This window comes from Rattus rattus, chromosome 2 (assembly GCF_011064425.1).
Source record: "Rattus rattus isolate New Zealand chromosome 2, Rrattus_CSIRO_v1, whole genome shotgun sequence".
Lineage (NCBI taxonomy): Eukaryota > Metazoa > Chordata > Mammalia > Rodentia > Muridae > Rattus > Rattus rattus.
The window spans coordinates 52,456,315-52,480,178 of NC_046155.1; the positions used below are offsets into that span (position 1 = coordinate 52,456,315).

The 23,864-nt window shown below is 49.3% G+C and overlaps 1 protein-coding gene and 1 pseudogene across 2 annotated transcripts in view; one reads left to right on the forward strand and one right to left on the reverse strand.

The window, feature by feature from the left end:
- The window catches only part of Xpnpep1 (X-prolyl aminopeptidase 1), a 49,622-nt gene extending 28,874 nt beyond the window's left edge, over nt 1–20,748 (reverse strand). Inside the window, exons 1-3 of one of the 2 annotated variants that reach the window (XM_032892184.1) lie at nt 20,051–20,748; nt 12,732–12,820; nt 5,123–5,247 (exon numbers count right to left, since the gene is read on the reverse strand). In XM_032892184.1, coding sequence (XP_032748075.1) covers nt 5,123–5,247; nt 12,732–12,820; nt 20,051–20,082 — 246 coding nt within the window. In that variant the 5' untranslated portion in view covers nt 20,083–20,748. The remainder of the gene's footprint in view (nt 1–5,122; nt 5,248–12,731; nt 12,821–20,050) is intronic. The other variant, XM_032892185.1, reaches the window with a different exon arrangement.
- Nucleotides 14,199–15,152, forward strand: LOC116891281 (annotated as a pseudogene).
- Nucleotides 20,749–23,864: the final 3,116 nt, after the last annotated feature.

A 23,864-nucleotide genomic window follows, 5' to 3' on the forward strand; every position in this document is an offset into this window, starting at 1 on the left:
CAGAACTCAGGCCTTTAAGATGAGAAGATAGGATTTCTGAAAGAGGGCCCTGGCCCCATAACGTGACTGTCCTGGCTTGAAGCTGCTGGTGCCCGGGAACCCCAGTATCCATCTGCCTGATAGCATTTATTGCCACTGTGAGAGCCCAGGGCCTTGTTCTGGGATTAGGAAGCACCACTTAGATCGGAGAGGCTGACCACTGAAGTGCCAGGTCCTTGCATAACCGTACACTGCGGGCTCATCTGGTTCATCTCTAGGGAACAGTGTGGGCGTGTTTGTAGTTTGGAGAGTACACAAAGGACAGAATTCAAGATTCCCTGTCAGTTGTCCTCCACCCCCTAGGAGGAATTCCACCGACCTTGAATGGGGCTGAAATGAAACAGTTAGGATGGAGAGTCACAGAGAACAGAGCCTTTCTTTGCGGAGGGGCTGCTGAACAAGTCACACACAGAGCAGCCCTTCCTCCCTGTTCCCAAAGGCCTGGCAAGGACACAGAGCCCCACTTAATGGATCACCCCAACTCTGCAGTGCCTCTCCACAGGAACTGAAACAAGAAAGCCACTTCTGCGGGCGCCGTCTTAAACACCCATGGCCCATACTGCCTGCCCGGTTCACACTTAACGCACATCCCAGTGTTTCCCTCCCAGCCTCTGTTCTCTGCAACCCATGTTCAATTTCAGACCCTCTGACACAGATTCGGGGACCCCTTGGCCTGTCAACAGGTTTCCCCATCCTGTCTTCCTCCTCCGATCCACACTCAAGAGCGCCCCTACTGGTCATACTGCTTTCTTGTTCCGAAATCCTTCCTGCTGACCACACCTCAACCCAGCCAGACGGGTGGTACAGTGCAACCCTAGAAGGCAGGAGGGGTGGACACCCAGTGTCACCCTCCACTACAACACCAAGTTTGGGCTATAAGAGAGTTTCAAAAAACAAAACCTCCTCACTGTGGGGGGGTCAAGGTTCTGGACAGGAATGAATGACTGATGGATGGCCTTTGACTAAATGTGCCCTGGAGTGCCTTCCATGGACGTCTGTCTGTCTGTATGTCTGTCTGTTCCTCCCCTCCATGGGCCTATGGTGTGCTTTCTACATCTCCGTCTCTCCCTCTCTCTCCCCATCCATACATCCAAATTCTAACCGCCCGCAGCCAGGTTAAATGCACTTCTTGGAGGAAGCTTTCTTAACCCTGCTGTCTTATTAGTCTCCTCTGGGAGTACACCCCATAGGCACACAGACCAACGCTGTGATGGCAAGAGCTCCCGACAAACAGGTTCTTATTATCAGTTGCTTTCTTACGAGACTGAAGCTGTGAGTACTTGATTTATCATTTTAATCAACTGTAATGTAATTTTAAAACAGATACACCGGATCCGATTATTAGAAAACTTTTAGGTATGCTTAGAACAACTTGGGTATGTGAGTCTACTTTGTCAGCTACAAATGTAATGAAAGGTAAATACAGATCAAATGCTTGAAACCAGATTCAAATTGAGGTGTTTTATAGATATAAACTACCATACTTGAACGCTTCCTACAAAAAGTAATCTATACTCTTTATACTGGTATGTGAAAATGATAGTTTCCTCTGATACCCCGGAGTGAATCATTTAAGTACTTTACAACGTGGCTAAAGATTGCATACTGAACACCCCTCACACGTTCCTCCTGGACGGTGCTGGCTGAGCCCCTCCCTGACACGAGCAGTTTTGTGTGTCTTCACAGCTCTGTGGCTTGTCTAGCTTTTTACTCTAAGGGGACTCTCATTCACTGCGTAATGGTGACAGTAACCGTAAAAGCAGCTCATGCAATGAAACCTAAAGGGCAGGCCTGCCTTAAGCAGTTGCTGACAGCAGCCCTGTGCCTCACCAGGTTAGCTGAGCTCAGAATCTAACAACCATGCAGCTGGCTACGCAGGCAAGTGTTTGACCCAGGATCGTCCTCAGGCCCCCAGGGGAGCTGCCTGCCTCTGCATTTGTCCAGTGTCAGCCCCCTAGAACGGGCAGAAACTACAAAAAAAACAAAGCTCAGCTTCCCCACAGTCCCTGTGCATAGACCAGGGGCCCTGTGGTGCATTCCCTGGTCTCAATAAAAAATAAAGGAATGTAAGTATACATAAATGTATGAAGTCTAGACAGCAACGTCGATAATTAGTGACTAGCGTGAGCAAGCTTGATTTATTGCTGCTAAATAATTTTCCCCCCTGGGGTTCTAGCTTCAGCTTTATTGAGGGACAAACCTTCGACAGTGATATTCCAGGATTAGAGCTGAGGGCTGTTAAACTTTGGCCAGCCTTACCGTCATCCCCGAAGAGTACATTAGGGTAAGTTAGGCCACACCTAATGTCAGAGGCGAAAGCACTTAAAATTCAATGGGACACAGAATTTCTCTTGGTGATAAAGAGAAAAAGGTATTACATGAACAGCACCCAGGTCTAAGAACATCAAGATAAGCTTGGCTTGGCTTAGCTACGAGAATGTTCTCTGCCCATAAACACACAGATAGTACAGGGTGTAGCTTAACACTGGGCTAGAGGAACAGAAACCCGAAGGCACAGACACACAGCTGCACACAGTCTGGGCCCGGCAAGCCCACTAACAGTGGAGGAGGGCAGTGAGGCTCAAATCTTTCTGCACAAGGCCGCCTTTGGAGGAAAGGGTTCACAGATAAAGTAGAGAGGACATGGAGGCAAGCAAATGGAAAGGGAAGAGAGGGGGTGACCTGGGGGAGGGAGGACCCTTATCACCCACACCGGTCAGCTCCTGTCCTGTGCGGCCTTGAGGACACTGTTAGGCAAAGCAAACTCCATTAAAGTCAAACCGTGCTTCAGGCTACTTGAGGCATCTGAGTTGCTCAAGCTCTCGGATCCCTAAGTGCAATGGTGGAGCACGGGAGCAGGGAGGAGGGGAAATGAAGGGTCTCTCACTCTCGATATCTGCTTTTCGGGGTGAAGGCCCATCTAGAACCCTGTTGGGTAGCAGTGCGTGTTCCTGACATTCCGGCACTGCACTCTACAGGATTGTGCCGGGGGACTCTGGGGTGTGTTTTCACTACAGCTCCCTGCACTGTTCAGATCACACATTGTAGGACATCGGACGAGACACGAGAGCACCCCAGTACACTTCTAACACCACGGTAGAGGTTGATCTTAGCACTTCACAGTCACACCTTCACTGCCTGCTCCTCGGGGGAGACCCCAGCCCCTTGTTTGCTCCACATGGTGGGAGGAGAGGTGTGCGAGAGGAAGACCGAGGTGTTCACACCAATCGCAGCCTCACCCGGGACTCTGAACCTGGGGGAAGCTCAGTCTACTATCTTGAAAGTAAGCGATAGGGAAACGCAAGCGCAGCAGTTGTCCGGTTCACACTGCCTGCTCTGTAACCTGCTCTGGATGCCCCTGGCAAGAGCCTCCTCCCCCCTCCTCCCCACACTTCCTCAAGGCCAGCACATTCCTCTCCAGCAGAACTGCAAAAGCAAGAGAGCCCAGCACTGCCAGTACTGCCAGCACAGCGTTTCTGCCTCTAAGCCCGTGGCTCTCAACCCTCCCACTGCTGCGGCCCCTGAACACTGACTGCCCCACGTGTGGTGATCCCCAGCCACAAAATTACTTTCGTTGCTGCTTTATAACCGTAATTTTGCTACTCTTATAAGTCATAATGTAATCTGTGTTTGCAGATGGTCTTAGGCGACCACTGGGAAAGGTTGATTCCCAGGTTGAAAACCACTTGCACTAAACTCTCAAAACATTTTTTTTATTGTACATGGCACCTCCAGGTAGTTTCTGCCACCTGCAACTGAGGACTCCTAAAACCCAGCCTTATCTCCCACTAATGTTCTTTCGTTCCCTGAGACTTCTCCAAGGAAACTGGCCATACTACTAGTTCGAAGAGGCTTTCTGCTTCTCCGGTTTTGTCCCTATTAATCCTCCTACTTGGAACCCCTTCCCTTGTCCACGCCCAATTTCCACTCCCCACACTTTCCCTACCCTTCACGTTCTAGTTCAACTGCCATCCTCCTGTCTCACAAATCCCCATCCTCATCCCCTCCTTGCCTGTGACTGCCACTGCCCCATCAAGTTTTCTTCACAGCGGTTGCCACGTTCGCCCTTCCAACAGACACACGTGTGTGCACCTTTTTAAATGTCTGTGGGTGACTATGCATATGTGCATGAGGGTGCCTGCAGAGGTGAGGAGGCAGCAGATGACCTACAATTACAGGTAACTGGGAGCTGTCTCTCACAAGCACTGAGAATCAAACTGGAATCTGCTGGAAGATCAGCAACTGTTCTTAACCACTGAGCCATCCGTTCATCGCCATGGACATCTTCACCCACTGCACCAACTACACTGATTCCTCAGGCAGAACCCAACTCTGTCGGCTCAGACTCAGCCACTGAGGTAGTGCTCTGCTGGAAAAAAACTTACAGAAGCCTCTATGAGGAGGTGGGGAGCACTCTGATGCCTCTATGGGGAGGTGGGAGCACTCTGATGCCTCTATGGGGAGGTGGGAGCACTCTGATGCCTCTATGGGGAGAGGTAGGGAGTACTTTGCACACTGTTTCTTCTCTCAGTAAACCAGGACCGTGGTAAGGGCCGGAGCCCAACCTTCCAGGTTCATCTTTGTAGCCCTTAAGTAGCACGTCACAGGGCGGGTGGACACTCACATACCTGCTGTCTTGCCCACAGCAAGTTAGCCCTAGAATCCACAAATTACGACTAACTTGGAGCCCCATTAAGGCTCTGTCTTCCAGCAATGACCAAGACATGGGACCCTCTGCATATACAGAAAGAGGCAGGAGGCAGCTCTGATGGGGTCGGAGCATGGCAGGAGCAGTGTGACAGAATACACCCGAAAGGGAAAGACCCGGAACTTAAAGCCCTTACTTTGCCCACTGATTCTTCCCAGTTTACTGAAAGCTAGCTAACCTCACTGGGAGCAAGGAAGCTCGAGTGGAAGCTACCGGCATTCAGTGATATGTAGTCAAATACGGCTCCTGTGTCAAGCCCCAGAGACACGTTTCCTGATGGGTTTACAGCTACAATTCTATAAACGTGTTAGAGCTGAGGGAAGGCCAGAAGGAAAGGCGGCTGACGGATGCACCTTCAGCGTCCCCACTTGGTACCTGGTGGGCGTCTCCCGATGGGATGATGTAGGCCTGGATGGGTTCTGCCACGCACTCCGAGTTCCTCATAGCTTGTCGCAGCTGCCGCAGAAGCTCTGAGGTCACCTTCGGAGCCATCCTGTGGTCTGCAACAGGAGAGTTTGTTAGGAAATGGGCCTGGCCCAGCAATTTAACAACCACTGATCCACAACAAGCTGAAGAAAGCAGCTTTCACATCCTCCCCCAGCTTCATCTTCTTCTTTTTTTTTTTTTTTTTTTTTTTTTTTTTTTTTTTTTTGAGCTGGGGACCCGAACCCAGGGCCTTGCGCTTCCTAGGCAAGCGCTCTACCACTGAGCTAAATCCCCAACCCCTCAGCTTCTTCAAACTGACCACTCCCCCACCAGACCAAGCCTGGGTTAGCTAGAGACACTGGTGCTGGTAGTTTTGAGATGCGACTTCTAAACACCGGTTAGGAGGAAAGAAAAATATTGCCACTAAGACTCATTTCCTGACTATCTTTCGCTTCTAGGACATCATTCTAAGAAGAAAATTAAACAGGTATAAGGAGATGTAGGTGCTGGTCTTTGTTTATAGCTGTGGAAGAAATAGAGGGATACACTATTAGTTAAAAACAAACTATAATGCATAGAACACTAAGCAGCCACTAAAAATTACATGGACCTAGGAAAATATTTCATAGGTGTATTGTGTTTGCACACTGGAACGATGTCTAGGCCTGAGGGGTAATTAGAAACCTGTTCTGAAAAGGCTGTGTGGATTGTTTTACTTTAGGATTGCATTTTAGAATGCGTGCATGCAGAAAGAAGTTCCTAGAATTGCAATAACCCAGGTGCTGAGAGAGAGTAGTTACTTTGGGGCGTCTTAATCTCAGGGTTCCTATTGCTGTGATAAAACACCAAGCCCAAAGGCAACCTGGGGTACAGAAGGTTTGTTTCAGCTTAGAGTTCCACCTCACAGGGCATCACTGAAGGAAGTCAGGGCAGGAACCTGGAGACAGGAGCTGATGCAGAGGCCATGGAGGATGCTGAGTGCTGGCTTGCTCCTCATGGCTTCCTCAGAGATGCCAAGAAGAGTGATAAGTCCTCCGCCCCACATGGACCACCTGCATCCCCTCCTCCACCCCACATGGACCACCTGCATCCCCTCCTCCACCCCACATGGACCACCTGTATCCCCTCCTCCACCTGTATCCCCTCCTCCACCCCACATGGACCACCTGCATCCCCTCCTCCACCTGTATCCCCTCCTCCACCCCACATGGACCACCTGCATCCCTCCTCCACCTGCATCCCTCCCTCCACCCCACATGGACCACCTGCATCCCCTCCTCCACCTGTATCCCCTCCTCCACCCCACATGGACCACCTGCATCCCCTCCTCCACCTGTATCCCCTCCCCCATCCCCTCCCCCTCCTCCACCTGTATCCCCTCCTCCACCCCACATGGACCACCTGCATCCCCTCCTCCACCACACATGGACCACCTGCATCCCTCCTCCACCTGTATCCCTCCTCCACCCCACATGGACCACCTGCATCCCCTCCTCCACCTGTATCCCCTCCTCCACCCCACATGGACCACCTGCATCCCTCCTCCACCTGTATCCCTCCTCCACCCCACATGGACCACCTGCATCCCTCCTCCACCTGCATCCCTCCTCCACCCCATATGGACCACCTGCATCCCCTCCTCCAAAGCTCAGGGATCACAGAGGAGAGGCTTACGGAATCTAAAAGTCAGAGCATGGAGAGATGCATGACATGGCATAACCACACTCACACTCTCACTGCAGCCGTGGTTATCCACACAAGACCTGCACAAGACCAGGCCTGTCGACAGGTCAGCATGGATAAGGCCCTGCCCACCCCTGACAGACAACTGCCAGTTGGTTTCTGGGAGGGGGTGTAGTTTTTGTCAGTGATATAGCCACTGATAGTTGCCTATGCTTCAATAAATAATGCCACCCACGCTTGTGCAAGCGACCATTAACCTAAATGGATTACACATAACACAGAGAAAGAAGGTGTGAGAGCAGGACATAGCTTAATGAAGAAAGTCTTCAATGAGAAAGTGGGGGATGAGAGTGACGGGCTGACAATGACTGAAATTAATTTTATAAATGGATGAGACTGCCAATTTTTAAATTATGTATATGTATATGAATGCTTTGTCTGTATGTATGCATGTATATATGTATGCATGTATGTACGTATGTATGTGCAGTATGTGCATGCCTGATGTTCTTGGAGACCAAAAGGTATCAGATCGCCTGGAATTGGACTTAAGAGTCAGCCATGAGCTACCATGTGGGTGCTGGAAATGGAAACTAAGTCCTCTGAAAGAGTAGCCCAAGCCATCTCTCCAGCCCCTGCTTGGTAGATTCTTCAAAAGACCTTTACTCAACATTGCTGACATTGTCCAATAGACAAGCCTTTTAGACACAGCCCTACTGCAACCTAACCAATGACTTCACAGAAGCCAGTACTGAGCTGTGTCCAAGCACGAGGCCCTCCGCCCCATGCATTACTCGCATAAAACATGTCTAGAATGCTAGAGGTCAGACTAGAATGCGAGAGGTCAGAGTAGAACATGGGATTTGTTTAAAAAAGGGTTGTTAGTTTGAGGGAATTGTGTTCCTCTTTCTGCTGGAGTCTGGGGGAATTGTTGCTGTGTTCCTGTTGTCACTGGAGTCTGGGGGAATTGTTGCTGTGTTCCTGTTGTCACTGGAGTCTGGGGGAATTGTTGCTGTGTTCCTGTTGTTGCTGGAGTCTGGGGGAATTGTTGTTGTGTTCCTGTTGTCGCTGGAGTCTGGGGGAATTGTTGTTGTGTTCCTGTTGTTGCTGGAGATAGGGTCTCCAGCTGGAATGGCACACTCAGCCTCCTGAGTTCTGGAAACTACACACACAGCCATCCCCAGCTCCAAGTATTCTCTTCATTTCTAAGTTGCATTTGTTTGTTTGAGTGGTGTATGTGCCCATACATGTGGAAGTCAAGGACACTGCCGGAATCAGTTCTCCTTCCACAGTGTGAGTCCCGAAGGACCCAACTTAAGTCATCAGACGTGGCAGCAAGCACCTTTACCCACCGAGCCAGCTCACCAGCCCTTCAATACACTCTTTAGTGACATTTTACCTTTGGGGGCAGCTCCAGGTTCAGGTTCACAACAAGAGCGCACGGTTCCTACACCACCCCAAGCTGATCCAGAACTTACCATAAGTCGGGCTGGCCTCAAGCCCACGATCGCAGGTATGGACCACCATGTCTGAACACACAGTATTTTCACGGACCCCCCCCCAAATCATCTTTGTTCAACTACCCAACCCGCACTCTCCCCTGGGCCCTGGCAATCTCTGGCTTTTCTTACTATCTTCATAGTTGGTTTTCCCCTGAATGTCATTCAGCCAGAACCACACGGAGCCTTTTCAGACTGGCTTCTCTCGCTTACCAAGGTGAAGGTAAGAATTCCCCATGTCTTTTCAGGTGTGATACCTCAACTCTTTTAGGCTTGAATGGTCCTCCAATAACTGTTCTGAAGGTTACCTATTCCTTCACCTGAAGAAAGATGTCTAAGCTGCTTCCAAGTTCGGGTGACTAGGAGTGAAGCTGCCGTAGAGAGGCATGTGCAGGCACAGTCTTTGTGTGCGCGTACTATCTCAACGCATCTGGGTAAAGACCAAGGAATGTGAAAGCTCACACAGGACAAGCATCTATTAGCCTGTAAACAGCTGCCAAACTGCTTTCCAAAGTGGCTGGGCCATGCTTCACCAGCAATGAACACGAGTTCCGGCTGCTCCATATCTTTGCCAGCATTTGACACTGTCGGTGTTTGGGCTTTTGTGACTCACTTAAAACAAATAAGGAAAGGTATTATTTACCCAGAAACAACCTGATGCACAAAGGTCATCATAATGGAAGCTCTGGGGAGGCAGCTCCGGCAGGGTTTCCTGCACTCAGCCTGATGCTGCAACTTACCCATCACCGTGCCTTTTGTCTGCTTCTGTCTTCAGCCACCAGCACTACACCTCGGTATTTACGATGCCCTCCAAAGACTTCCCTGCAGCGTACCTCACACTGGCTATGTGACTCACCGAAACCCCACCAGTGCATCGTCAGCAGAAGGGCAACCTCGCCGACTGGACTTAGATCTCTGAGGAGTCTCGGGACAGAATCACTCAAAGGAAGAATCACTGGAAACTGTCCCATCTGTCACCCAATCGTGTCCATGTTCCTTAGAGCGCAGCTGCTTTTAGAGAGCCTTCTTCCCTGCTCTCCTGTCCTCAGGGGGGCCTTCTTCCCTGCTCTCCTGTCCTCAGGGGGGCCTTCTTCCCTGCTCTCCTGTCCTCAGAGGGGCCTTCTTCCCTGCTCTCCTGTCCTCAGAGGGGCCTTCTTCCCTGTTCTCCCATCTACTTAGCCTGTATCTGCTCACGTCTCAGAGAAAGAGAGAGCCAAAATATCTGGTCAGAAGCCACTGCTTAGGAGAATAAAGCAAATGAATCACAGGTTCCTGGGCGGTTTGGACAAATCAGTGATACCGTACTTCACAGTAAAAAGGAAAGGAAGGGTATGGATACGGCTCAGGGAAGGGTGCTTGCCTCGTATGCACTAGCTAGAACCCACTCCTAGCACCACACACATGCAAACACAGAAAGGACCTGCACTGCTACGGGTTCATCTTAGAACTGAGGGTACAGCTCAGTAGTAGCAGTTGCCTAGAACCACAAGGCACTAGGTTCAGTACACAGCCCTGCTCCACTCCCCAAAATCAAAACAATTCGTATGTTAAGACCTCCATGGATCCTGAGGAAAACCTAGTCAACTCAGATGAACTCCAGCACCGGAAAACAAAACGTAACTGTGACACTTTCCTGAGTTTCGGAACAGATTTGTTATGCTTCTAAACTACATTCTAGAGCAAATCAAACCCTGTCCCGCAATGGTCAGGGACCCCTTGCCCATGCTATTCCAGCCCACTTGAACTCAGGGGCTCCCCTTACTACAGCTTCCTAAACTAGGACTACAGAAGTCTTTGGACTACTGAGGAGGGGGACTTCTGAATATGAAATTTTAAAAGGCAAATACCTGACAAAAATCCATCCTGTCTTTCAAGATCATTGATTTTCTCAAAGATTTCAGCTTTAATTTAGTTTTTAAATTGAGGCACATTCCTCAAATGAAGAATTTTGCTGGCACCAACGGGGTGTTTGCAATGCAGAAGCAAATGCGTCGACATGGGCAGCTGCTAACCTCATGGACAAATTTAACACAGCCGACCACAGGCATTTACACCTCAGCTACAAACCAAAAATGGTCAAGAACAAGTGGGTTTGGTCAAAGTCATCTTTGGCTTCCTCCTCACGGCCAGCCCTGGTCTTCATCACAACTTCCTTCCTCGTCACTGCATCCCTCTCTTTGATTGGCACGTCAGTCAGCCGTCTTAGAACCATCGTCAGCTTCTCACAATGGAGAATTTACTTCCGTCCGCCCTATCTTCTGCCCCCCCTATCACGTCTCTCAATTTCCCCCTCTTCCTGTCTTCTTATCCTTCAGGTTTCCTCACATTGGTTTGGAGTAAAATGTAGCAAATTCTTTGTCATCTGTGTCCTCGAACAGGAAGAAAAAACTCCCTAAAGTACAACCAAGAGATAAAGATTGGGGGTGAGGGGTGGGGGCGCAGTAAAGACGGAGACCACAGCACCAGACGACGGTTGAAGTCAAGGGCCTGTAGACCAGAAACAGCTCACCCGGAGACAACCACTGGGGTAAATACAAGAGGAAGGATGGCTGAGTAGCCATGGCCATGAAAAACAGTCTATGCATGTGACTGAAGGCTGAAGGCTTGAAGCTCAAGGGCAAACTAGCAAAACTGTACACCCAGGACCGGAGTGGAAGTGGCAGGAGGGAAAACTAACTATTCTATGGGAAGAATACCCATTACCAATAAGAGCACCCAGTACGTGACAAGCATATTTATGAGTTTCTGCAATTATTAGAGTCTGACACAGAATAAACTAAAAAGAAATGCAATGGGTTCAATGTTGTAACAGGTATGTACCCTGCCTTCCCTAAAGCAGAGGCCACGGCGTTTCTATGTCCGTGTGTAACTATGTGCATTTATCACAAGGTTGTGTGTGTGATCTTTTCAGAAGAAGCTACGAGGCTGAAATGAAAAATTAGAAACTTAGAAGATGTCATATTAAAAAAACCTCCCTCCCTATCCTTTATTTTTTAGAAACGTTAGCAGCAGCCAAGAGCTGAGCAGTGCGCAGGGAAGTAGAAAGCCAAGAGCAACAGACCAGCCCGTGATGTAACATTAGCCTATGCTGCCAGGTATTTTTAAATCATGACTTAAAGAGAGTAACTCATTAAAGAGTCTCTTGCATATGAAATAAGTTCTCAAACCCGAAGCCGCTGTCACAAAGGCTTTTCCCTGCTCGCACTGAAGGCACAGCTCACCGTCCTCACTGGGTGGCTGGCACTAAACATGACAACTGTGGCACGCATGCAGGGGCTCAAGAAATACATGAACCTGGACCTGAGGCTCCAGCTGGGACTCCCACCCGTCTTGTTATAAGGACAGAGGGCTGATGCCCTCCAATTTCAGCATCCTAGAGCATGCCCAGATGCTCTGGTCTAGCAACAGCACGTGTCTCTACCTACATGGCTGAGGCAGCCGAGGGCTTTATAAACATTAGTACTTGATTCTCACGATGATTCTTCCGAGGAAGATTTCGTTATTCCCATTTAAAAAGAACAGGGGTTGGAAGGAGTTAGGAAAGTGCCCAAGTCAGCTAAATGAGCCAAACACTAGGTCTCTGCAGTTCTCTAGCCCGTGCCTCATTCCCAGCATTCCTTGGGCCTACGAGCAGCAGAATCAGTCCTTGGACTCATCTCCAGCCGGCGTCTCCCACCTCAGCTCCCCAATCATACACTTGGAAGCTTTCTCCCAACTCCGAATCTGATTGATTGTACCCTTCGTCCCCTCCTCCCTCTTTTTCCTCCCCCCTTCCTCTCTTCTTCCTAACACAGCTCAGAATGAGCATGACAGTCTGCACTTCTAGATGTAAAACCGCACACAGTACCGTTGGTCTTCCCACAGGTACTTAGCAGTGGCCACGCAGCTGCTTCAGGATGGAGCACGTGCTGCAGTTCTCCTTGGGCGGCCACGGGCAGCCGAGGCTTCCCTAGAGCAGGAATATAGCCAAGTTCTCCTGCCTGTCATCTTTCTAGCAACCTTACTGGATAGATAACCATAAGAACAAGAAATGGGAGAAAAGGAAATGTAACTTTTCGGTTTCGGGGGGGAAAAAAAAGAAGCCAGCAAGATGGCCCAGCAGGTAGAGGTGCTTGTCACCCAGCCTGACCTGAGTTCCAGAACAGGCCCCACATGGTGGAGAAAGCCAATTTCCACAAGCTGTCCCCTGACCTCCATACATGCACCATGGCGTCTACACTCACATGTGCATACACAATGACCAAATATAATGCAGTCGATTTAAGCTGTAAATATATAAAAACAGTAACGGATCACCCAGAGGATACCACGGTTTCTAATTTCCAGATCCTCATCTCACCCAGAAACAATACCTAATGTATAAGAATTACTGTTACCTGTTTCCACACTCCTGTCTCCTGAGGAAGTCACCTCGTGAGGTTCAATTATCCTTAAATTTCTCAGCTCAAAGTCCTGGCGATTCGCCCTTGAAGAGAAAGAGCAGAGAGTGCTGCAGACGTTGGCCCCAGAGTATATGGCAGGGCTGGTCGAGGGAGGCGTCACCCTGGCTCAGCTGACCTGTGTGAGTCACAACTCTCAACCCTGCTATCGTGATTGGCTACAGGTTTCAGATAAGCCACCCTCCACTTCACGCACCCCACAGCGGGGAGCTTCCCCGTGGGACCCATTAGACTGTCTTTGTCAAGCGCCTCCACAGCTTACCCTTAATTCATGAATTCTCTTCAATGGCATCTAACCCCACTACTGGACTGATTTACTTTCAGTGACTACGTTCTCGAGGACGAGATATTTCACTCTCACACGTTCTACTTAGTCAGCTCTGTTTCAGTTTTTTGCAGTGTCCTGTCTGTTCTGCTCTGGTCTCGGTCTCCCCTTCTAGCAGCATGAGCACTGTTTGAGACCTAGAGAGCCACTCCTGTGTTCGTTGCATCTGCGGCTTCTCCCTGTTGGTAGCTCACTGGGAGTTTATCATCATGGGTCGGGGATGTAGCTCAGTTGACAGAACTCTTGCCTAGCACAGAGGGAACCATGGGTTCAATCCCCACGACTGCATAAACCAGACACGGTAGGTAGAGCATGCTCGAGATTCCAGTACTTGGGAGGTAGAGTCTGAAGTTCAAAGCTATCCCTTCGCTGCTTGGCTTAAGGTCAGTCCAGGATACAGAGAACCTGTCTCAAGGAACTGAAGTTTATCATTAGCCAGGCGCGCAGTGCACACCGAGAGAGCAGGAGGGGAGAGTCTGAGCCCACCCTGCGCTACAAAGCGAGCACAAACACATCTCAACAGGGGATTGGGAGGGATGCACTTGCCTTGACCAGGAACTGTCTATGAAAAGCTGTGTCCTGGTTCATACAAGCATTACTGTCGCTCATTGCTAATTCTCACATTAACTTCTTAGGCAAAGGTACACGCGTGTCTTGTCCCCTCTGTAAGAACCCTGAATTCCAGGCATGGAATCCGCTACCTTCCCAGGCTAACCTCACCAGCAGCCTAGCCAAGCTCTCTCAAGCTCACTCGAGTGTTACCTGAGAACCTGGACGCTTCGGAGGATGAGACGTCTGTCTGACTGGTTTATACGGCAAGGCAGGGGAGACGCAGGACAAGGGAGAGAAGGCAACAGACAAAGCTCTACAAAGAGGAAAAAGGAAGGTGGGACGAGAGAGAGAGGGTGTCCAGAAGATAAGAGGAAGGCTGGCCTCCTGTGAGAGGCTAAGGGAGGCTTCCTGATAATATTTGCCATTTGAGCACAGAAAGATCTTTTAAAAAAAGGGAACATCATCTAAGAGCACGAGGTTCTGGATAAGGTAAAAGCGAGTACTGTATGGAGGAGTCTGATCATTCCATGGCCCTGTGCACGCTGGCCATTGCTCTGTGCTCCTTGAGCCTGGCCTCCCCGGCCATTACTGCCCCGGGTTCCGCCTCTGCTACCTGTTGGCCAGAGCAATGTCCTCCTTCAGCTGCCCTCTGCCCTGGCGTTGCCCTCTCACCGCCCGTGAATATGTCTGCGGACCGCAGCACCAAGCTTGTGTCCTGGAAGAGTCCTACCAGGTACACAGTTAAACCAGTGAAGATGAGGAAGTCTGGGGGTCGAGACCACACCGGCCGCACCCGAGTGCCCGGTATTGGTGGAGGCCACAGGCAGAATTATTGAATGATTGACTTTCTCCGGTTCCGGCCAGAAAAGGGGACTGAGCCAGGACCCTTGGAGGAGAAGAAGGCTGTGGTAGTCCGCTATGATCCTTGTAGGTCTGCAGACTATCTCTGGTTGCAGGGGGCAGCCGGAAATGCTGGATCATTGCCACAGGAAGCATGAAGGCAGGAGACACAATCCTGAACTCTAACCACGTCAGCGGAACGACAGTGGCTACTCAGGAAGGGGATGCACATCCACTTGGGGCACTGCTGAGGGGACCCTCAACAACAATGCAGAGGGCGAGCCTGGCCGAGGAGCCCAGAATATCCGACCTGCAGGGACATGCGGTGTGCTGCTCTGGAAGGTGAACGGAACAGCCATTATCCAGCTGCCCTCTGCACTGCAACCTCTCAGGCCGGGGTTCCAACGTTAATCATAACCAGCGGGTCATCGGCAAGGCAGGATGGAACCGCTGGCTGGGCAAGAGGCCTAAGAGCGGGCTGTGACAACACAAGGGAGGCTGGGCCGGCCGGAAGATTCGGCCACTGCCACTGATTAAGAGTTTCGTGAGGCTGCCCTCCACTGCTGCCCAAAGCTGATTCCCCTGGACTCTAAGAAAACGTTCCTTGTATTTAAAAAAAGAAAAAGAGTGAAGAAGCTAGCCAGTGTTCAGTTCTAGAGGAAAAACATTCCAGAAACTTAGTGACTATAGCCAATACAAGGGCCACGAAGCCCCTACCAGGCTACAGGATAGAATGAGGCCTTGACTTGCTGTCCAAAGCAAGACATGACAGGCATGTATGTCACAGATCAGAGCGCATGACATCAACGAACTCAACAACGGCACAAAAAGGAACAATCACAGGCTTTATCCCAAGAACAGGGGTTGGTTCAACATAGGAAATTTCCTGTAAGGTATCAGCTCAATACAGTAAAGAGAAAAACCAACATCTTAAGACATGGGGGAAAAAAATCAGTTGACGAATACAACACCCATGGATGACAAAGATACTCAGCAAACCGGAAAGAGAAACTCTTCCTCGGGAAGAGGTGCCTCGGCAGGTCAAGGGGCCTACGGCTAAGCCTGACTCCCCAGGGTGCCCTCTGACCTCCAGAGGTGGTACGCACACCCGGAGATGAGCAAAGGTAACTTTTGTAACTTGCCAATCGAATAAGTAGAACTCCAAAACGTGTGACAGGTGGGAAGCTATGGGATGAAATTCCTACGAGGAGGAAGGAGCAGGGCACCCACGGCTGCTCTCTTCACTGCATCCGTGGTTCTGTCTGGGACAACGAGGCAAGACAGGGAAACAAGTACATCCAGACAGAAAACAAGCAAAGTCCTCTGTGCAATGCTACTGCTTTGAGTACACAAAGCCCTAAAGAATTCACGAAAACACTGAAGTAACTGAGCTCACCAAAGACATGGCGTATAGAGATTAACTATACTTCCACACCCTTGCTTAATCGAAAAATTAAGGGAAAGCCATGTCCAATAACATCAAAAACGACAAAATAGTCAATGTGCTTAACAAACGAGGTATAAAGTGTATGCTGTGGAATATAAAAAAAAAGTGAGATGTGAATTAAATCAAAACTGAATATGTGGAAGGAGAGTCTGTGTTCACAGATTTGAAGACTTACTCATTATTAAGATAATATTTGCCAGGTATGAGGCAGAGGTCTCCAATTTCTGTGAGTTAGAAACCAACCTTGACAGTCAGGGCTACACAGAGAATTCCTATCTCAAAAAAGAAAAAAAAGGGTTACTACACAGACTGAACATTCTCTTTCAAATTTTCAGCTAGCTTCTATGCATAAGCCAACATGCAGATCCTAAAAGACCCTAAAATCTGGTAATATAAGAGACCAAGGTTAGCCAAAAGGGCTACCATTATTCTGACTCACTGATACAAAGATAACCATAATTTGAAAATAGGAAAAGAATATCAAAAAACATTCTTCAAATTGTCAAAGATCCTTAAGAAGCTGAACTCTGCTAAGTGTGGTGGCTCACACATACAGTACCAACACTCAGGAGGCTGAGGCAGGGGGACTACAAGTTTGAGTCCAGCCTAGACCCAAGTGTGCAACTCTACCTCAAAAAGCAGCAGATGGGGAGGGGAAAAGGTTCAATACCACTCGGTATCATTAGCCTGCAGAACAACAATGCCCAGGGGAGCTGAGCTCAGGAAAAGGCAGGAAACTCTCCCAAGCATGCCTGAGGCCTTGGGTTTCCTCCCCCAACACTGAAGAAAGGAGAAAGGATACAAGGATGTGACTTCTCACCCACTAAGAAAGTGATACCCAGAGGCTGGAGATGACTCAGCGGTTAAGAGGAGTACTTAGTGCTCTTCAGAGGACCAGGTTCAGTCCCAGCACCCACACAGAGGCTCACAACTGCCTATCACTCCAGTTAGCTCCAGAGGGCCCAACAAGCTGTCTTGGTCTCAGTGGGCTCCAGCACACACATACACTTCGGCATGGCACTCACACACATATACACATAAAATATCATTTGTCTGTCTGTCTGAGACAGTGTTTCATTCACTATATAGCTAACTGGCCTGGAACTCACTGCACACTAGTCTGGCCTTGAACTCACAGAGATCCATCTGTCTCTACATTCGGAGTTCTGGGATTAAAAGCATGGGCTACCATACCTAACCTTAAAAAAAGACAACCAAGGGGTTGGGGATTTAGCTCAGTGGTAGAGCGCTTGCCTAGGAAGCGCAAGGCCCTGGGTTCGGTCCCAAGCCCCAAAAAAAAAAAAAAAAAAAAAAAAAGGAAAAAGAAAAAAAAAGACAACTGAACGAAACCACTGACAATAACCAGTGTGGGTGTGAACTGCAGAGAGTTAGAACCGTCAGGCATTGCTAGTGGGTGGACGTGTAAATCAGTGCTGTGCTTTGAGAAACAATGTGACAGTTTCTTTAAAAATGTAAATATAGTTTTCTAACCAGTGTAGTTCTACTCCTAGACATACTCTCAAGAAAACTGAAAACACAGACTCAGAAAAAAACTTGTTCACAGGACTACGGGTGTAGCTCAGGGGTAAAGCACTTGCCTGGCATGTCAATATCCAGTACCGTAAAAAGAAAAGGACGAAATTATACTAAGGGAAAAAATGGCATACACCACCACCACCACCAACAACAACAACAACAACAACAACAAACCAACAACAGTGTCTGAATCTTTTTATATGAATGACCAGAATGAGAACCTATAGAGACAAAGTAACTTTTTAGCTCGGGCGGGCTGGTGAATGCAGAATTAGGGAAATGAAGACTAAATACTGGGGAGGACAAGATTAGAGTGGGGGGGACGGTGACCTAAACAGATGGCTCAGGAATCAAAAGTGTTTGCTGCTCTCTGCAGGGGACCTGGATTGGGTTCTCAGGGCCCCCACAAGTAGCTGTAACTTCTGTTCCAGTGGACCCAAAGCCCTCTTCTGGCCTCCAAGGGCTCCTGCACATATGTGGTGCACATAAACCCCAGGCAAGCCTACACATTCACAAATAATAATCTAACAGAGAATTTGGGGATAAAAATGCCATAAGCACCAGTGACAGTTATGCACCTCAGTGACTAGTAAAGCCTTTCAAGGATTCAGTTAACAAAGGAGCACAGAATGAAGAGTCCGGCTCTCAGCTCTCCTCCCTCCCAGTGTTCTACCCCTTCTAAGAACTTCTGAAGCCCAGACCTTCTCCAGAGCATGAGAAGCCAAAGGGAATGGGTTGTGTAGAGCACTCCCTGCTCCATCTTTGTATAAAGTACCCACCTTGGCCAGAACTGCTCCAAACTTCTACATCTGCCTCCCTTTCTCTTTTTAAAAAAGAACTTCTAACTCCAGTAAGCGGTAAGAATGGCGTATCTCTAGTGCCCAAGCTAAGGCCAAATACAAGCCAAGTGCTAAATTGTATCCAGTGAAATGAGATAAATGAGACAAGTTCTTAGGGTAGGAAAGAAGGCAACATTGTCATCCACTACTCAGAACCCGTTGGTCTTGATGTGATGACCACCACCATTGGCTCTGAGAATCCCCGTATTTAATGTATATATGTTTCGGTCCAAGGGATTGGCCAGAGTATCTATCACTGATGTAGCACATGGACCCCAGCACATCAGGAATACAGGCTTGGTAAATACACTCCTCTGGTCCGAATGACCAGTTCAGATAGTATTGACAATCAAGTCAGTTCAGTGACACTGACAGCTAAGACTTCTGCTCCAGCCACACCATAAGGCTGTCTCTGATGACTGTCAGCCTAGAACTTTCAGCGACTGCAACAAGGAAATAGTCTGCCCAAGCAAGAGCTGAGCACACTGGAGCTAGAAGTTAAAGAGTGAAGACAAGTCTGGGGCCAGGATTGGTTCTTCTCTCTTCAGCTTCACTAACACTCACCCGTCTCCATTAGCCTCCTTCAACAGCACCCTCCCTCTCTCAGCCTACCATCTGACGTTCACAGACCACCCCCAATACTGGGACGGTGGATCCAGCCATGGCTGTGGTACAGTCCTCAAGCTTCCTCCTAGCCTTTGACATTACATCATTATCCACTTGCCTAGCCTTATTTCCAGTAGAAAACTTCCGGGAAGGTCTATCCACATGTATCATCACCCACGCCTCCCTTCACAGTGCACATAGAAACTTCTTGGTTGCGCTTAACACGCTGTCACAAGCCAAGGTCTAGGTCAAGGTAGGCTTGAGACCTGTCCACTCACAAGAATTTCACAAGTTGGCTGCGGAGCTTCGTGTGTGTGTGTGTGTGTGTGTGTGTGTGTGTGTGTGTGTGTGTGTGTGTGTGTTCATTCAAGACTCAACTGGTCTGAGAGGATGGGTAAGCTTCTGTGCATCACCACAGAGTTTTAATTCTGGTTTTGTGTATTTAATCTCTCACTTTAAATACCTAAGGTGTGCCTGGTTTGGGTGGGGAGGGATCAACTAAGACATGTTCAACATGAGTCTGAGAAGTATATTTTCACTTCCTATGTCCAAGAAGAACCCAGAGCAGGCTCTTGATGGATTTTCCCATGCTTCCTGATACAGCCCCTGAAACCATTTGGGTAGGGAGGGCCCCACGGCTGTCTCTGTTGGGGGCGTTGAATCAGGAGGTAAAATGCAGTTATCAGAATGATCAGGATTGTAACTTTAGATTGCCGCCATGGAGGAAGGGTGAGGGCAGGGGCACAATCACTTCTGGGTACCCGGGGTGGATCCAAGAGGGACCAACTTCCTGCAATAGCAGGGCCTCCCCTCAGGGTCGTGGGTAGTAAGGATCGCCGCCTGCCCCGGCGGGGCGAGGCAGTTCCTCGGTCACACTAGTCCCTGGACAGGCTCCGGCAGCCCGGAGGTGCCCGGGGCCCCGCCGGAAGCGAGCTGAGTCCTGCCGGGCTGCACAGATCGGTCCCCGGTTCTCGCTCCGGCAGGACCCGCGCCCCCGATGGCCACGGGCCCGACGCTCCTCGCCCTCTCTTCCCTACCCTCCCGGTGTGCAGCTCGCGCGCCGGGCGCCGGGCGCCGGACGCCGGCCAGCCGGCCGGCACAGTCCCCTCACCTTACTCGCGGCGGCTTTCTGGAGGCTGCCATTCGTCGGTGACGTGCCCCAACCCACGTCAGGGGAGCGCAGACCAGCTGATCACCGACGGCCAGGCGCGCGCACCGGGCAGGCCACGCCCCTCCTCCTGTGGCGTGCTCACGCAGAGACTCCGCCCCGTTGTAAGCCCCGCCCGTTCTCCGGAGGGGGCGTGGCCGAGTGTCAGAATTCCGAAACCTTGTGAACTGTGGTTGCTTGGAGAGGGTGGTGTTCTGTGCAACCAGTTGGAAGAGTCGCCGATTGGTCCGCAGTTCTCTTCCCACCCTGCATTTAAGGAGGAGGACCGGAGTTTTGCCAGCTAAGGAAGCTGCATGCTTCTCTGGTTTGTTCCAGCCTTTAGGTCAGCTAAGACGGGAAAGTCGTGGTCAGCTCTGCAAGATCCTATTTTAGGGTCCTGGAGACATTGACTGGATCAGGATACAACTTGCTGAGACCTTAGAGGTGTCCCCCAAATGACTTTTCCAAACAGCTTCAAAACCGGCTACTCACTTCACTTGGGCAACTACCAGGCGTTAAAGCGTTCAAACCTAGCTTCTTAAAAAAAAACAATCTTCACATGGGGCTTTTTCATCTCAATCGGTGGCTATTCCATGTTTTAAGGGCAAAATTCTTGAAGCAGTCTCTGCCTCCTTCCCAGTCCATGCCCCATCTGCCCAAGTTGCGCTTGGCCCTGTCTTCAAAGTAGCCCCACCCACTTCCGTCATCCCCACCGTCACTGGACTAGGGTACGTCACTTCCACCTTACCTTTGTGACGTTTGCACCGTAGCCAGACCCAACTTAACCGAGGTGTCCTGTGGTGTTTACTGCTCTCAATTTGACCACTCTAGAGTCGCCTGAGAGAACAGCCTATGGGCCTATCTGAAGGATGTCTTTTTTTTTTTAAGATTTATTTATTTTAATCCCCAGCCCCGAAAAAAAAAAAGATTTATTTATTTTATTTATATATTAGTACACTGTAGTTCTCTTCAGACACTTCAGAAGAGAGCATCCCATTACAGATGGTTGTGAGCCACCATGTGGTTGCTGGGAATTGAACTCAGGACCTCTGGAAGAGCAGTCAGTGCTCTTAACCACTGAGCCATCTCTCCAGCCCCTGAAGGATGTCTTGATTGTGTTATTTTATACGGGCAGAACCACTCCCTAGGCAGAGGATCCTAGGCCGTCTAAATCGGTGGAAATGAGTAGAGGAGTAGCATGAATACATTATTCTCTCCTCTTGACTACCGATGTAAGGACTGGTTCCCTGCCTCGGTGAACTATAACCTGGAACTGTAAGCCAACGAAACCCTTTACCCCTCAAATTCCTTTTGTCAGAATGTTGTATCACAACAATGGGAAAAGAAACTAAGACAGCCCCCATTTCATGCAGGGTGAGACTTCTTAATCACAGCTCAAGGGTCACTTCACTCCACCTAAGCTGGCCTTTACTATCTTTGACACTCACAGTCCCGTCAAGTGTCACCTCCTCAATGAAACCTTTCTTAAAAGCTGTAAACCCCTCGGACACACCCGGGCCCCCTGAGCCTGCTCTTTTTCCCACAGCTTCTACCGTTGTTCACATGAGTTTATCTTCTGAGGACAGTCTGCCCACTTTATCTCTACCCTAATCACATACTACAGTGCTGTCAGTGCAGGAGTTGTTTCTGTTGCTTAAAAATGGGCAGTCGCTGACAGTCATCCTCACGTGTTTGCTGCAGAAATAAATGTCCCCAGATTGCACACTTCTCCGGCACAGTGGCTCTCTTGTTCATTGTTATGTCCCTAGTCCTTAGAACAACACCTGGCACTAAATGAAAAGGAGCACCCTGTTCTAAAGGCCGATCTGTGTCCCACCCCACATTGACCTTGGTGAAGTCCTAGTACACTTGTGTCAAATGTGTCCTGGAGGACTGAAAGTCCCAGTTAGTATCAGGCTAGCACCTAGACCAGCCAGAAAAGAATGTGTGTGATAGATACAGCGTGTCTGTTCATTTCCTCAAGTTTAGGGAGCCAGAGGGAGACTGTAAACAAAGGGACTGGCTCCTGCCCACGCCCAAAAGAATAACAAGAGGGAAATCTGGCAGTACGGGCAGAGTTATAAGTGAGATCAAAGGCATTAGCAATTCATGGTCATAATTGCCAAGGAGAAAGGAGCTGCCTCAGAATTTGAGTCATTGCTTTTAGAGGAGAGAGAAAGAAGCACTGGGTAGTCCCGGAACTAGGCAAATCCCTGTTTGCAAGACGCAAAGCAACCTTCATGGTCTTCGAGTTCTTTTGGGAAGTCCCAGGAAGGAGACTCGAAAAACATTGCAGAGGTGAGAACAGGAAGGGTTAAGTCCGACTTTTCAGGCTCCGTATAGACACACTGACGCAGACTGATCCCAGTCTGTCTAACCCATGACAACCCAATGGACCAAGCAACTATTTGTGTCATTTTACTGGTTGCAAAGATTGGGCTTTTCAGCAGTCAAGTTCATTGCCCGTGGGGTTCGGAGCCATGGGACTGGAGGGGGGTCTGGTCCTGAGATTCTGAGATTGACAATTGCTCCCCTCCTGCCCCAAGAGACACAGGCCCAGGGTAGTCCTGAGCCCTACATTTGATTCCCCCACTTCCCCATCCCCCACCCCAAGGTCAGGTAGCCTGGTAGCCATGTTAAGCTTCCTCTCTCTCCTGATAACACCATGCCCAGCATCACCTGGAATTGCAGCTTATGCACAGTGATTTTCATCTTGGATGAGGTCAATGACTTTAGGCAATTGCCTTTCTGGCTCTGCTTCCGGAGCGTACGATTAATTTAAATGGCATTATATCAGAACAGACAGGTTCTTACTCTGATATGACTAACGTCCTTATTTAAAAAAAAAAAAAAGGATCTGGACACATGGTACAAACAAGGAGAATGCCATGTGATGATGAAAGGAGAAATCAGAGCTACTCACCTGCAAGCCAAGCACAACCGTTGCCAGCAAGCCACAGATCCAAGAGAGAAGTATGAAGACTACCCCTCAAGGAAAAAATAAAAATTTGACCTCGTAGAAACTTTGATCTTGTAAGTCCAGACTCCAAAACTTTAGGACAGTAACTTTTGGGGTTTTTAGCCTCCAGTTTATGACCGTTTGCTAGGAAAGTTCTAGGAAACAAACATGAAGCACGTTCTAAAAGTGCGTGCTTCGTTGCCTGTGGTTTTGGACACCCACCATTTATTTATTCTGAAAGCCAAGCTATCCCTGGAGCTCAATGTCACTCCTGCCCCACCCCTCCCCCTCCCCCCCGACCCTACCCCCACCCCTGCTCCTCCATTTTCAGTCTGTGTGGTCCAGGTGATATTTGAATCCCAAGGAGTACTGTGTGGCCCAGACACAAAGCCACAATAATGGTTCAGAGATTGCTAAGGGACCGGCACAGCACAGTAAGGTCCCCATGATAAGGCTGGAATGGGACCTTGCTCTCGTCTGCCAGGCAACAGCAATGCTCCTGAGCTGCTGGCTCTGTGCGCAACCTTCCAGTGGTACCAGGGCAGCAAAGGGAAGCAAGGGCAAAAGAAAGAAACAGAGCTCTTGACAGCACCTGAGCCCTGGGCCTGCTGGGCCTTGGATCACATCTCCCATTACACTTCAGATATCAGCCAAAATTTCCCTTTGGTTCTTAAGTCATTTTGACATGGGTTTTCCGTCACTTGCAATCAAAAGTGCTCCTTCTGAATCATTTAAGTACTCACCTGCACAGTTGAATTTTATGCATGAGTCATTACAGCTTTATTAGTAAGTTTTGAAGGAATAAATGAAAAAAATTAT